The sequence below is a fragment of the Lepidochelys kempii genome, chromosome 1 (genome assembly GCF_965140265.1).
Source record: "Lepidochelys kempii isolate rLepKem1 chromosome 1, rLepKem1.hap2, whole genome shotgun sequence".
Lineage (NCBI taxonomy): Eukaryota > Metazoa > Chordata > Testudines > Cheloniidae > Lepidochelys > Lepidochelys kempii.
The window spans coordinates 337,585,523-337,600,233 of record NC_133256.1 but is presented as its reverse complement, the minus strand read 5'-3'; the positions used below and the strand labels follow the sequence as shown (position 1 = coordinate 337,600,233).

Here is a 14,711-nt window from a genome sequence, read left to right as displayed (position 1 = left end):
AACAAAGCAATATGATTAGAAAATAAGACTTCTGAGCTACCTGACTATTTTGTTATGTTTGAGTCAGCATCTTCTTTAGTGAAAATAATATAACTTATAACAAGCATTTTTTTTCAAAAGATGGTATATCAGATTTCTTAATCTGTATGCAGTAAAACAAACCAAACATACATGAAATCTGAAATCCCCTTTCAGCATGGAACAAAGATCCTCTGCTACATCAGACATACAGGGATGCAATGTGCCAACCAGCCTTGCATAAAATGGAAGCAAATCCAACCTGTAAACAAAAGTTACACACATGTATAAGATGAGGACAAAGCACAGATCTAATTCAAGTTATATAAAAATGTATTTATGCCCACAGATATACATACAACTACCAATTTGTGTGTGGAAAGGACAGTGCATGACTATGGGCATGTATGTAGAGTTACATTCAGTGTATTGGCTTATACTTTTACTAGTTATATTGCTACTTCCTATTACAATATTTGATTCCCTTTAGATATTCCTGCTTTAAGTGAAAAACTCAGCTCAACCTTAACTATGGAATGCTGAGCAGAGCTTCTATAGTAATATGTACACCTATCCTTCGTGAATTTCTATATGCAAGAGAAATTCAAAAGGAAATTAAGAAGCCTAGAAGTATTCTAAATGGTAGCATTTCCTGCGGGAGTGCAGACAACTCCCATAATAGGTAACCAGAAATATGCATTAAGAGGCAAACATACCAGTGAGACACAAAATCCTATACTGTTAAGCAAACTAATATCCGAACAGCTGTAACAGTGTTAATAATTAAAAGAAAACTCCAGAGAAGGCAATCATGCATATACTGTCACCAGCTGTGGGGGAAAAAAACAAACTAAAATAATTGCTCTTTCAGTCTCAGTATATAAGCATTTATTTTACAAATTGTTAAAAACTCTACCTTATTTCCCTGTAAGTTTTCCCTTGACTACATCCCCTCATTACCATTCTGATGTGTTGCTGTCACTATTTTCTCCCCATCTTTTCACTTTTCAGTTGTTTTAGTGTACAGTTTATATTTTGATTAATCTTTCTTTTCTCCTTGTTCTTTCACTTTCAAACACTAAGCTCAAAACCTGATCTGTTTCTAAAAGTTTAACAAGTTCCTGTAAATCCTTTTGAAAAAATGGATGATCTGTTCAGTCATATAGTCCCACTTGCAAAAAGGTAAGCTTTGGAAACCAGAGAGCCTGGGAATCACAAAACTATGAAGAGCAACTTCAAAAACAAACAAACAAAAAATCTTCCCCTTATGCCAAACAATTTTAAGATATATTAGGAGCTAAACTCTAGAACAAGTCCAGTGCTATAGAGGAGCAGTAAAGAAGAGAAGGTGCCTTAAAATCATTTACAGACAAGAGAGGTGAGCAGTTGTGAACAGAGAACGGATCTTTTTCAGGATTACACTTTAAGAAGGCTGGTTCTCCTATACTAGTAGGACTGCAGAGAAACACTTCTATTAGTTTAACATCTTAAAGTAACATTTTAAAACTTAAGTAGTTTTTTTGAGTGTTTTTAAAATCAAAACACATGGAAGGCTCAATCTGCAAGGTGCTGACCACTTTGGCTCTGAACCTGCAAAACATTTAAGCACATGCTTATATGTTTTACTAAATTTACTACAGAACACTGAAGTACTGAGGACTTAAAGAATACGGTAATTATGTAATGTTAAACTACTTTACGTTTATGTAGCATCTCTCCCCCAAAGGAAATACTTTACAAATTAAACACCCACTGGAATCATGTCACCACTAAAGTTCAACTATTTCTGGATTAGAGGGCAGCAGCCAGACAGAAAACAAGTGTAGATAGCACACATCGCACAACAAGGGGCTGAGGAGAAACACTGTGCAATGTCTCCCAGGAAAACCTTTACGAGGTATGAAATCTTTAACATCCACATAGAGGAGACAGGAGCTTGTCCATTTAAATTTTCAGCTCAACTGCACAGTAAGTTACACAGCACTCTACAGCTCAGAAAGACAGAAAGCCAAGCTGACTCTTAATGATGCACAGAAATCTCAGTGAAAGTTAACACACGCTTCAGTTAAGTGTTAAATGGCTTTTATTCTCCCTCTTGTTAAACAATAAAAAGTTTACTAGAACAGGTAGTCAAGGATACTCGGCACAGCTAATTAATACCACATTATCAACATTATCCATTAACTCCATGAGAAGTCTGAAATACTCAAACAAAAAGAAATGCTTTTGCTGGGTTCCGTTTTATTTGAGGGTATTGTTTTTCCTGGATGCTCAATTCCTCTTTCTTAAAAGGAAAAACATGAAGTTTTGTTTAGAGCTAAAGTACTTGAATGTTAAGAGCCATTAATTAATATTATATCCTTAAACCCAACATACTTGGGAAAATTAAGCCTTAGAGCAGGGGTTCTTTCTCAGCCCCCCCGCCAATGCAATAAAAACTCCATGGCCCAGCTGTGCCATAACAGGTGTTTTTTTCTACATATAAAAGCCAGGGCTAGCATTAAGCAGCAGCAAGCAGGTCAATTGCTCAGCGCCCCACACCACAGGGGGCACCGCAAAGCTAAGTTGCTCAGGCTTCGGGTTCAGACTTGGGTGGTGGGGCTCAGGGTTCTGGGCTGCAGTCCCTTGCTGCAGGACTTGGACTTTCTGCACTGGGACCTAGAGAGTCTAATGTCAGCCATTCTTGGCAGTCTCCCTAAAGCCTGCTCGCAGTCCCCTCAGGGACCCCAGTTGAGAACCACTGCCTTAGAGCACACTGCCGCTGTTCCATTGGAGAACACAAAAGGTTTCTTTATTGGGGAAAATACTAAGAGCATGCATTTCCAAATAGGTGAAATATAGTAAAGAAAAGCCTGAGGTCAACTACTGTGAAACTGGCAACCAGCAAGATCTGGTCTATTCTTTTTCTCACACACACTGATACAAGTTTACAGTGTGCAATAGTACCACCTATTGGTACCTATATTTTGTAAATTCATGCTCTAATTCAAATTGTTTTCATTTGATCATTTTCCTCATCTCAGATAATATCTACCCTTTTTTGAGGAGGGGGAAATATAATGAACTGGGTCCGCTGTTTCTTCTTTCACTCACTAAGATCTGGCCTCATGGACGAAGCATTCTGTGAAGTCTATCCCCAGCACTTTGAGCAAGGTCAAACAAAACCACTAGTGAGACACACAGTGTTGTTTCATCCCTTGACCTTCTTGGTGCAGGTACTCCAGACTGAATCATACCCTGATTTTGGATCCCTGTGTTACACTGCCATTAGAACATTAGGCTGGCCTGCATTTATACCCGTTGAGACACATTTCTGGGATATCTTAGTCCCCTGGAGGTTTTTAAAATACTGATCTTACAATATGAAGACCTAGCTCAATTAAAGCTATACATGTGGCTTCTTCAAATCAGGTGTCTTCAAAATTACAAGGTAAAAAAACAAAGATCTTGGGTACTTGGAAAATAGGATTCTTCCAGAGGGGCATCTTAAGGACATGTAAATTTAGGTAACACACAATAAAAAATAACCACCTCATACTTCAAATCATAATTCAATTAACTAAAATGTATTCATAGGATCTAAATAGTTCAATGCTCTTACCCATATACTGATCAACAGTCACAAAATATTGACTGATGATGTCAACTCCTTTCTTACTGCCATCAATCAAGACAGTGGGAATGATCACAACAAATTATGCCACTGACTTTTCATGCTTCTCAACAATGGGTTTTCTTGCCTTAGCGAAAAAGGCTCAATAACCTAAGCAAAGCCCTCAGAGGCATTCATCCGGAAATGTAAAGTCCTCAGGAACAGGGATATGCTAACCTTCAGTTCAACAAAAAGCTGACCTTGTTACTGATACTGACAAGCCAAGGAGTTGAAAGAAAGTAAATAAGTTTTTTTTTAGAAGTTAGTTTAAATTTAAATAAAAAATGCAGAGCTTTCACCTTTGAGAAGAAAACTAATATCTCTTGACTTAAAAATAACTAACGCTCAAAATTTCAATACCTTATGGGCAATAGCTTTCTCAATCCAAGATGTCATTTTAACCTTAACACATTAAGAAATATTAGACAATGGGAGTACTCAGAACCCATAACAGAAACTTTCATTATCTCTTATTCTAGAATTCAAAGTCTACTAGAATTTAAAACCGAGAAGACCATGCAAATTTTTCTATTGATGGAGAATACCAACAGGATTGCAATATGCAAATAAACCAAAATTAACTGTTTTACTGGACAGATGTAACAATCCAGTTAGCCAACAATAAATTATCCATAATTGTCTTGAAATCAAGGGTAATACTGTTTTAACTACTGTACAGCTGCTTTGTAAAAATAAAATTACCCTGGATTAATCTATTAATATTTAGTTTTAAATGGGTACTTTTTAATTACAAGTATGAAAGCTACTTGAATGCTAGCAAGCAAAATCTTGGTTAACTAAGACATTGTGTACTGTTGTGGTCAGCTGAAGAATTTAAATGTGCCCCATTCATAAACAACCACACTGTGCAATGCAGTACTATTCTGACACCAATTTTCATTCAGTTGAAAAACAAAACTGCCTTTTTATTTTTTTGCCAAATAGGGTGTGAAGAGTATCAAAACACTCTATCCTAACAACAGAGTCAGAAAGCCTACAAAGAGCAACACTGAATAATAATGTACTTAAAAAGTTGATTATGGGTGCACGAAACTGTTCACATTAATCAGTAAGTGCATAAATGCAGTGTTTTGCATGCAGTAGCAAAGAGTTCATGGGGGAAGTGGTTCTTTAACAACTAATACCTATTTGAACAGAAAAAAAACAAAAACCACTTTTAAAATAAAAGAACCACCTTTGTCTAATCTTACTGTTTTGGATATCAATGTAATAATTCAGACTATATGACTTGAAATAAGTACAATTATCCAGGAAGACTAAATGTATTTGAAATATACTTTTTATTCTACTTTCTAGAAGGATGCTGTTCTTCTGACCTTTTAAATCAAGGACAGACACATAATGCTTTCTGACATTTTGTTTTTCCACTGACATTATGGAGGGATGTTGGAAATTCCTGGAAATGGTAAGTATAGTTTGTAGCAGCAGTACAAAAAGGCAGCTAGCATACTGGGATGCATCAACTTGGCATCCCTCAGAGAAGAGTCTGTTAAGGAACAATTTGTAAGTTTTTAGGGTAGGGAATGTGCTATTTACTTTAGTAAAGCATGTTAATATTTTATTGTATAATTATATATTCTTGGCACTATATGCTGTACATAACACAGCATGTAGAATTCTTACAAAAATACTAAAAGTCTGGTTTAAAACCAAAAGAAAAAAGAGTGAGTTTCTCCTTACCAACTCCAATAGATTATACTGAAAGAAATCTAAATAGGAGAGACTGTCAGCTGGGGCTTCAGCACAATGAGCGGAGGGGCTGCTAGGTATGATCCTCACAGCCCCTCACCGACACACGAGGAGCTGCTACCCAAGGGACTGCAAACAGCATATCTGCCAGCTCTGCTCTTCCTACTGCAGCCCCAGTCAGTGTTCCATCTGTATCTCCATGGCAGATACTCTTACTGTGACTAGACACCTGTGGTTCAGAGCAAGCAGACCAACAAACATACCATCAGTGGTTCTCCAGCTGACTAGCACAACTAGTTAGGCATCACAGGAAAAAGGTAAGGGAACAAGGGCAGTGCACAGAATGCAGACTAAGCTAGAAATCTACAGCTGGATCATTGTCCAGTTGAGAACCCACATAGCAGGAGAGGGACATTTCCAGGAGGAAACATGGGAAGGGCATGTGGCAGAATGGATACTAAGGGAGTCATAATGGGCAAAAGGGGAACTGTACAAGATCTTAGCGAACAAAGTATTAGTTCTCTCTCAGCACCGATTGTACTCGTTATCAAATATTAGTAATTGGCAGATTAACGCTGATCTGTCAGATTCACATTTTGAATTCTTCTAGGAATTATTTCAGTAATTGTGTTTGTTCTATGTTAGAACAAAGAATGCACTCTTCAGAATAAATGAAAGATGCTCAGAAAGAGAACTGTGTTTATGAATCAGCCTTTGATAATCTTGAAACCTGCTCAGGGATCATTAAAGAAGGATTCTGGGTGGACTCCTCCTGAAGGTCGAAACAACAGACTGGACTTCTATATTGAGTGCTTCTGCTGACGTGCACTGGCTGAAATTGTGGAAAAGCAGCATCACTTGCCCCATAACCTCAGCTGTGCAGAACACAATGCCATCCACAGCCTCAGAATAGGTCGGAATATAAACAAGAGGCTGCTAGGCAGCTCTCCAACACCACTTTCTACAAGCCATTACCCTCTGATCCCACTGAGGGTTACCAAAAGAAACTACACCATTTGCTCAAGAAATTCCCTGAAAAAGCACAAGAACAAATCCGCACAGACACATCCCTAGAACCCCAACCAGGGGTATTCTATCTGCTACCCAAGATCCATAAACCTGGAAATCCTGGACGCCCCATCATCTCAGGCATTGGCACCCTGACAGTAGGATTGTCTGGCTATGTAGACTCCCTCCTCAGGCCCTAGGCTACCAGCACTCCCAGCTATCTTAGAGACACCACTGACTTCCTGAGGAAACTACAATCCATCGGTGGTCTTCCTGAAAACACCCTCCTGGCCACTATGGATGTAGAAGCCCTCTACACCAACATTCCACACAAAGATGGACTACAAGCTGTCAGGAACAGTACCCCTGATAATATCACGGCAAACCTGGTGGCTGAACTTTGTGACTTTGTCCTCACCCATAATTATTTCACAATTGGGGACAATGTATACCTTCAAATCAGCAGCACTGCTATGGGTACCCGCATAGCCCCACAGTATGCCAACATTTTTATGGCTGATTTAGAACAACGCTTCCTCAGCTCTCGTCCCCTAATGCCCCTACTCTACTTGCGCTACATTGATGACATCTTCATCATCTGGACCCATAGAAAAGAAGCCCTTGAGGAATTCCACCATGATTTCAACAAGTTCCATCCCACCATCAACCTCAGCCTGGACCAGTCCACACAAGAGATCCACTTCCTGGACACTACAGTGCTCATAAGCGATGGTCACATAAACACCACCCTATACCGGAAACCTACTGACTGCTATTCCTACCTACATGCCTCCAGCTTTCATCCAGACCACACCACACGATCCATTGTCTACAACCAAGCTCTACGAGATAACTGCATTTGCTCCAACCCCTCAGACAGAGACAAACACCTGCAAGATCTCTATCAAGCATTCTTACAACTACAATACCCACCTGCTGAAGTGAAGAAACAGATTGACAGAGCCAGAAGAGTACCCAGAAGTTACCTACTACAGGACAGGCCCAACAAAGAAAATAACAGAACGCCACTAGCCATCACCTTCATGCCCCAACTAAAACCTCTCCAACGCATCATCAAGGATCTACAACCTATCCTGAAGGACGACCCATCACTCTCACAGATCTTGAGACAGGCCAGTCCTTGCTTACAGACAGCCCCCCAACCTGAAGCAAATACTCACCAGCAACCACACAACAGAACTACTAACCCAGAAACCTATCCTTGCAACAAAGCCCATTGCCAACTGTGTCCACATATCTATTCAGGGGACACCATCACAGGGCCTAATCACATCAGCCACACTATCAGAGGCTCGTTCACCTGCACATCTACCAATGTGATATATGCCATCATGTGCCAGCAATGCCCCTCTGCCATTTCCATTGGCCAAACTGGACAGTCTCAATGTAAAAGAATAAATGGACACAAATCAGACGTCAAGAATTATAACATTCAAAAACCAGTTGGAGAACACTTCAATCTCTTTGGTCACTCGATTACAGACCTAAAAGTTGCAATTCTTCAACAAAAAACTTCAAAAACAGACTCCAACGACAGACTGCTGAATTGGAATTAATTTGCAAACTGGATACAATTAACTTTGGCTTGAATAGAGACTGGGAGTGGATGGGTCATTACACAAAGTAAAATTATTTCCCCTCGTTTATCTCCCCCGCCTCCCCCCCACTGTTCCTCAGACGTTCTTGTCAACTGCTGGAAATGGCCCATCTTGATTATCACGACAAAAGGTGTGTCGTCCCCAACCCCGCTCTCCTGCTGGTAATAGCTCACCTTAAATTGATCACTCTGGTTACAGTGTGTATGGTAACACCCATTGTTTCATGTTCTCTATGTATATAAATCTCCCCACTGTATTTTCCACTGAACGCATCCGATGAAGTGAGCTGTAGCTCATGAAAGCTTATGCTCAAATAAATTTGTTAGGTTCTAAGGTGCCACAAGTACTCCTTTTCTTTTTGCGAATACAGACTAACATGGCTGGTACTCTGAAACCTGCTCAAAACTTGGATTCACATTAAACAAATAAAACCAGAAAGGCATTTGGACTTCAGCCCCATTGTAATCAGCACAAGTTTCTCTGCAGTGATAAAAGTATTATACCATTTCCATTTTTCAAATAAGGTTCTGGAAACATACAGTAACACTTGTTCCATTTCCCATGCTTGCATCCCTCCAACATGCTGTAGAGATAAGACTGCTCAAATTAATCGTTAGCTCTAGCTGTTAAAAGCTGTTTATTTTGTTTTTTTTCAATGAGCCACTAAAGAGTAGAGGATAATAATGACCTAAAATCCATGTAAAAAAGAGACTTATCTTGTTAGGCATAATGTTAATTTATTAAATATTACATCTTGTAAATTCAGTATAATTTGGCAGGTATTACAGTGAAGGCAAAGAGGAAAAGGAAAACTGAGTTAAGCACAGTATAATGTGGTGTTATAAAAAAAGGACAGGCTTTTTAGGCTTGGTCTACACTAGAGAGAACTGAAATGCACCTTGCATCCACAGGCAAACATGTTCAATCAATTTGTTGCCTTTCCGATAATCTATTTAAGTTACCCCGATAACTTGCAAGGACAAGGGGTCAGCTGATTGCTGGTGAGGACACATCCCATTAACACAAATAGTACAATGAGCTCTAACAACTGTCATCTTTTGACAGCTCCACCACTAAAGAATTAGATGAGCACATCTTTCTAATCTCAGATGCAAAGCAGACATTCAGGTTAACACCAGGATAATCAGTATGCAAAAGCATGGCCATTACACAAGAATAGAAGGTCCTTCGAATAGTACATACTAACAGGATGCAAAGATGGGCTGGAAGATAGCTATTGCACCATGTACAGTGAAAGCTTTGTTATCTGGCATGTTGGGAGAATGGGGGTAAGTCAAAAATTCCAGTTAACTAAGAGGGAGGGAGTTTGGGTGTGGGAGAGGGCTCAGGGCTGGGGACTGGAGGAAGTATGGACTCTGGGAGGGAGTTTGGGTGCAGGAGGGGGCTTGGAGCAGGGGGTTCGGGCGCAGGAGGGGATCCGGGTGGTGGTCACCTCGGGCGGCTCCACGCAAGCGGCAACATGTCCCTGCTGCTCCTAAAGTGGCTAGGCAGCTCTGCAGGCTGTCTCCTACTACAGGCACCGCCCCCACAGCTCCCACTGGCCATTGTTCCCCACCAATGGGAGCTGTGGAGCCAGGGCTCAGGGCGAGGTGGGGGCAGTGCAGAGCCACGCAAGGTGAGCGCCGCCTGGATCTGGTGCCCTCTCCCCCAACCACCAGCTCCATGCCCCCTCCCGCACCCAAACTCTCTCCAGCAGCCCAGCCCCGCATCACCTATTGTACTCCAAACCCCTTGTGGACATTCCTCTGCCTAGGAGCAGCAGTGACATGTTGCCGCTTCCAGAGCCAGGTAGGGAGCCTTCCGGCCCCGTGCCAACTGGACTATAAACTGGATTTTCAATGAAGATCTGAAATGCTGGTTTATAGAACTCTCTGGTTGTTAAAGTGCCGGATAACACAGCTTTTACTGTATACAGCTTTTTAAATGGAAAAAATGGTTTATTCATAGCACTTAATACAATCCTGATTGGACTAGGACCATAAACAAGACATTTTTTAAGAGACTGTTCTCTTGCACGAAGTACTACCTGTTATGGTCAGGGTCACATGAGGAGAGGCAGATCAAAGTAACATGAAAATTACAAGGGAGGGACTCTAGGAAGATACAGAGAGATGACACAAGAAATCTGAAAATCCAAGGCTGCAACATTAACACTGCCTGTCAAAAGATGAGATGAGATGTTGGCGGCAATGCACACACTAGAAATGTAAGATTTTTTTCTTCATGACAGGCACATAAGGTGCACCTATCTAGATGAGCTTTGGCAGAGAGTAAGGCTAGATACATTACACAGGTCAACTTGTTCGGTTTAATATAATTTTCTCTATATATATTCTTAAAAAATTATTTTTTTAAAAACATGCCATTTGAGTCTTATGCTGTTTGTAGGTAAACTCTCTGACCTCTTAAAACAGGCGGTCAGGGAGAAAACGTTGAAGCTCTTAATTGATAGAATTCCCATCCAAGTGCCACTCAGATAACAGATGTGGTCAGTGAAGGCATGGGAAAAGCTGGCTGACCATATGGAGACACAGAAAGAGGGCACAAAAGGTTTCAGTACAACAAAACTCCCATGACAGCTCAATGGGGTAAAGCTATTATCTTGAGATTATTCATAGCATATAGCAAGATCTCACATAGAAACTAATTACTATACATCACCACTGTATCTTACTGCAACACTTCCCAGGGACAATCCATATAACAAGATTCGAGGATTATCATTCTGCATCACTCTGACGCAAAGAATGAATGCCTTTTGAATCAGTGTGTAGCAATGGAAACAGCTGGAAGCATGGCTGAGAACTCCTTTTTATTAGAATATCACCAAGTTCAATCACCACTGGGATTTGCAGTCTGTTACTGTCCGGTTTTTAAGTTCTTGACATTTTGACTCTATAAATTAGATATGTGTGGTATACAGTAAGGCCGCTATGCCTTACATATTCCAAGAGTCCTAGACCAGAGAGGTTGAGTTACCTCTGATATCACTATGAAAGGTAACTCAACCAATCACCACCCATACCCTACAGCTGAACTGCATGTAACGATTTCATTGGTTGTATGAGGGAGAGTGCATAGATAATGGACTACGTGGCCCAAATGCCATACCTGTGCGACAGGATGGACTTTCAGCTACTAGTATTGAAGTTCTCCTGAGTGACACGTGAACTTCTTTTTCCTGGAAAAGCTTTATTTTTTATATCATTGTTTAAACAAAACATGAGCCACCAAAAGATTATAACCATAACTATCACCAGAAAATACTCGTTGCAAGAGTACCCATACTGAAAATTTTTCCAGTACCAACAACCTTAGTTTGATTGCTGATTTTAAGTTTATCCTTAATCCATAAACAAATACCACCAGAGAAGTGTGCATCACGGGTAAATGTAGTAGATACATGAGACTTCGTAGTTGCACTGGACATTCTTGTCTGTTTAAATCACGAAAGCAAAGTTAAATGAAGTGTTACTCTACATTCTTTTTTTCTTTTCCTACCTTTGTCTAGGAACTATGAAGAGAGCTCGTACTAACTTTCTTCTATTGGCTTTTGTGTTCATACTCATGCAAAAATCCATTGCTGCCTATAAGAGAAAAGTCAACGTTTCCACCTTTAAACTTGAATTTCTACACATAAAGCAGTAAAACGTATGTATTCAAAGTGTCTGTTACTTAAATCAAGCTTTTGCTACACGCAATTGCTTAAAAAAAAATCTTCATTTTCTAGCTAGAATTTACACATTCAGAAGACATGAATGTTAAAATCTATACTAGAGAATAGATTGAACCTTTGGACCACTAGATGGAAAATGGAAACTCTGGGCTGATGGGGAGGGAGAGAAAGAATGAGTCAACTGTCTGGGAAACAGTTGCAAGGTTCACTAGCTATGGAGAGAGGCTGGGGAGTTTGCCTTTTCTGTAGGACATACGGCAATTGTGCAGGTACAATAGCTGTTACTGATTAACTCCATATGTGGATGATATGATTCCAGAATAAGAATGCATTATTCTGAATTAACTTAATCCACTTCCTATGAGGATTAAGCCATTTTGGGATAAAGCACTCTTATTCCTGAATAAGAGCATCCACACATGAAATTAATCAGGACTAGCTGTTGCACTTGAAACTCACATTCTACCTTGATTTGAATTAACATTTGTGCGTAGACAGGCCCTAAGTACCATGATCCCCTTACCCAGGTTAATGTCTGATTCTGGATTCTAACTCTCTGGGTAGGCAAGCCCTTACCCAACTGCTGCCTGTATGAGGGAGAGAGGAGGAAGTACTCTCTCAAGATCAGGAAGAGACTCTACACCTGCTAGACTCCAAAGCATGAAGGTATTTCAAAACCAAGCAGCAGAGGTAGTTGATTTGGCCTATACAGGACCTTATGCTCTGATATGGCGACATAAAATATGAAAGAAATAGCCAAGTCAGCTGCCTGGAAAATTCTGAAAATTCTTGTGTAAAAACATGAAAAACCTCTCCTTGAAGCTTATACAGCCTACAATGTTGCTTACAGTTTCTCTTGCGATTACACTGGTACCAAACACCTGAAGTATACTTTTGATCAAATTAACATGCAAGGCTTAGTATTGTGGGATTATGGGAGGATAATATAATAATGTGACTTTACCTTGTCTATGAGGTCTCTGTTGACACAGTTTGGGAGTTGCTGAAGGAAAGCATCTACTATCAGTTTTAAGTGAGACCCAGTACTGGCTTCTTCATCCTCTTGTTCTAGTAGAAAGCAAACAGCCAGCACATTTTATGGTGCACAATAAAAACTATTGTATTTAATTCTCTAAATGTGATACAGGGATCTGTTCAATGCTTACAATACTCACCTATAGATACCTGTGAGGGAGGGGGAAGAGACAAGGAAGTTAACTATTAACTAATCTAAAGGGCTATTGGCTGGATACCTTCCTATTCATGGACTATGAATAAATAAGTATTTTCTACCTGTTAAATTACACTCAGTGGGTGCATCAGCAACTACATATTCTTACCAAGACATGAAAGGTTCTTTCAACTATATGATATGGGTCACAAGAAGATCTGAATGAGGAGAGGCGGGCAATGAAAGAACAGTTACTTACCTTATAGTAACTGTGGTTCTTCAGGGTGTGTTGTCCACATGGATTTCACTTCTGGTGTGCATGTGCCTCATGCACATGAGATCAGATACTTTTGGCCAGCAGCATCCATTGGGGCTGCACCTGCATCCTGAATGCCCTACCACCTCCCCACATAAGGGCATAAAAGGTGGAGTGGGCCCACCTGATCCCTCAGCTCCTTTGGAAATACAGAATCCAGATGGTATAGGACTCCATAATAGAGGGAAAGGAGGGCAGGTCATGGAATCCGTGTGAACAAGACATCTTAAAGAACCACAGTTATTGTAAGGCAAGTAACTGTCCTTTCTTCTGCTAATCCCAACATAGATGCCTTGCAAATTTCAGAAATTGGGATGCTTCTCAAAGAAGCCACAGAAGATGGACTGGTGTCTCACCTATATGGATGGATCTAATCTAGCTATCTCATAGTATGATTTAATAAAATTCAATACCTGCCTAGACAATCTTTGAGTAAATACTGCTTGACATTTAACCTTATCTACAATGCTACTAACAGCCTAGAAGAGCTCCTATCTGCAATATTACAAACAGCCTCCTGAAGAGCCTTGTTTGATGTAAGTAGTATGAGATAGCCCTGTACACATCAAGGGTGTTGGCTTTCCTTTGGTTTGACTGGGACCTGGGGAAAAAACTGGAAAGTGAATCACCAGATTTAAATGAATATCAGACAATTCTGGTAAAATGTAGGGTGCAGCCTAAGAGTCTTTTAGGGACACTATGCAAGGTAGACTAGCCCTGTGGGCCTGAATCTCCCACATGGGTATGAAAGTTGCACAGTGCACAGAAAAGTGGACACTGCAGGTGTTCCATCTCACGGCCATGGTTGGAAAGAAGGAACTGAGAGATGATTGGGCCCACTCTGCCCTTTATGCCATCAGGTGAGGGGAGTATGAGCGCATCCAAAGCACAGGTGCAGCCCCAATGACACTATAGACCAAAAGAATCTGCTCTCAGGTACATGTGCACCAGAAGTGGAATCCATGTGCACAATCACTCAAAGGTGAACTGATGACTCACACAGGGTAGAGGGTCTGGTGGAAACAATGGCATTCAGTGAGAAAGTCCCATGAGCTCCATAGATTGGCAAGACAGACTACAAACGAATGTGTGGAAGTCCTGAGAGGCAGAGGTGCTGGATGTGCAAGTGGAAGCCATATGCTCTTGAAATACCTCTCCTACATACTTGCCAACTGTCTGACATTTAAAACCCATCCTTTGTGCTCCCTGTCCTAGTTATAATCCTGGACAGCTGGTAGAGCAGTTAAAAAGCTGGCCTATTGACCTTGGAGTCTCTGTGGAGAGGAACATATGGGAAGGATGCCTGAGATGGCCTCTTCTAAGCTTCTCCTGTCTACTGGAGCTTCAGAGCTGAGCAGGGCAGCACAACTGTAACAGGGAAGAGAGTCCAGGCAACAGGCAGAAAGTACACTCACCATGCTTCTAAAGTATAGAGGCGGGAGAAGACTGCCTAATCCTTCCCTTAACTATCTTTGGGCTGAGTGGGAGACAGACACATGTGAGTGGGATGCAGAGGAACA

General features: G+C 40.7%; 1 protein-coding gene across 5 annotated transcripts in view; it reads right to left on the bottom strand.

Annotated features, from left to right (window-relative positions):
* UPF2 (UPF2 regulator of nonsense mediated mRNA decay) overlaps positions 1–14,711 on the bottom strand; it is a 132,912-nt gene that overhangs the window by 81,625 nt on the left and 36,576 nt on the right. For all 5 annotated transcript variants that reach the window (XM_073328768.1, XM_073328763.1, XM_073328766.1 and 2 more), the window contains 3 exons: positions 12,669–12,772; positions 11,530–11,615; positions 172–280 (listed from right to left, as the gene is read on the bottom strand). In XM_073328768.1, the coding sequence (XP_073184869.1) occupies positions 172–280; positions 11,530–11,615; positions 12,669–12,772 (299 nt within the window). The remainder of the gene's footprint in view (positions 1–171; positions 281–11,529; positions 11,616–12,668; positions 12,773–14,711) is intronic.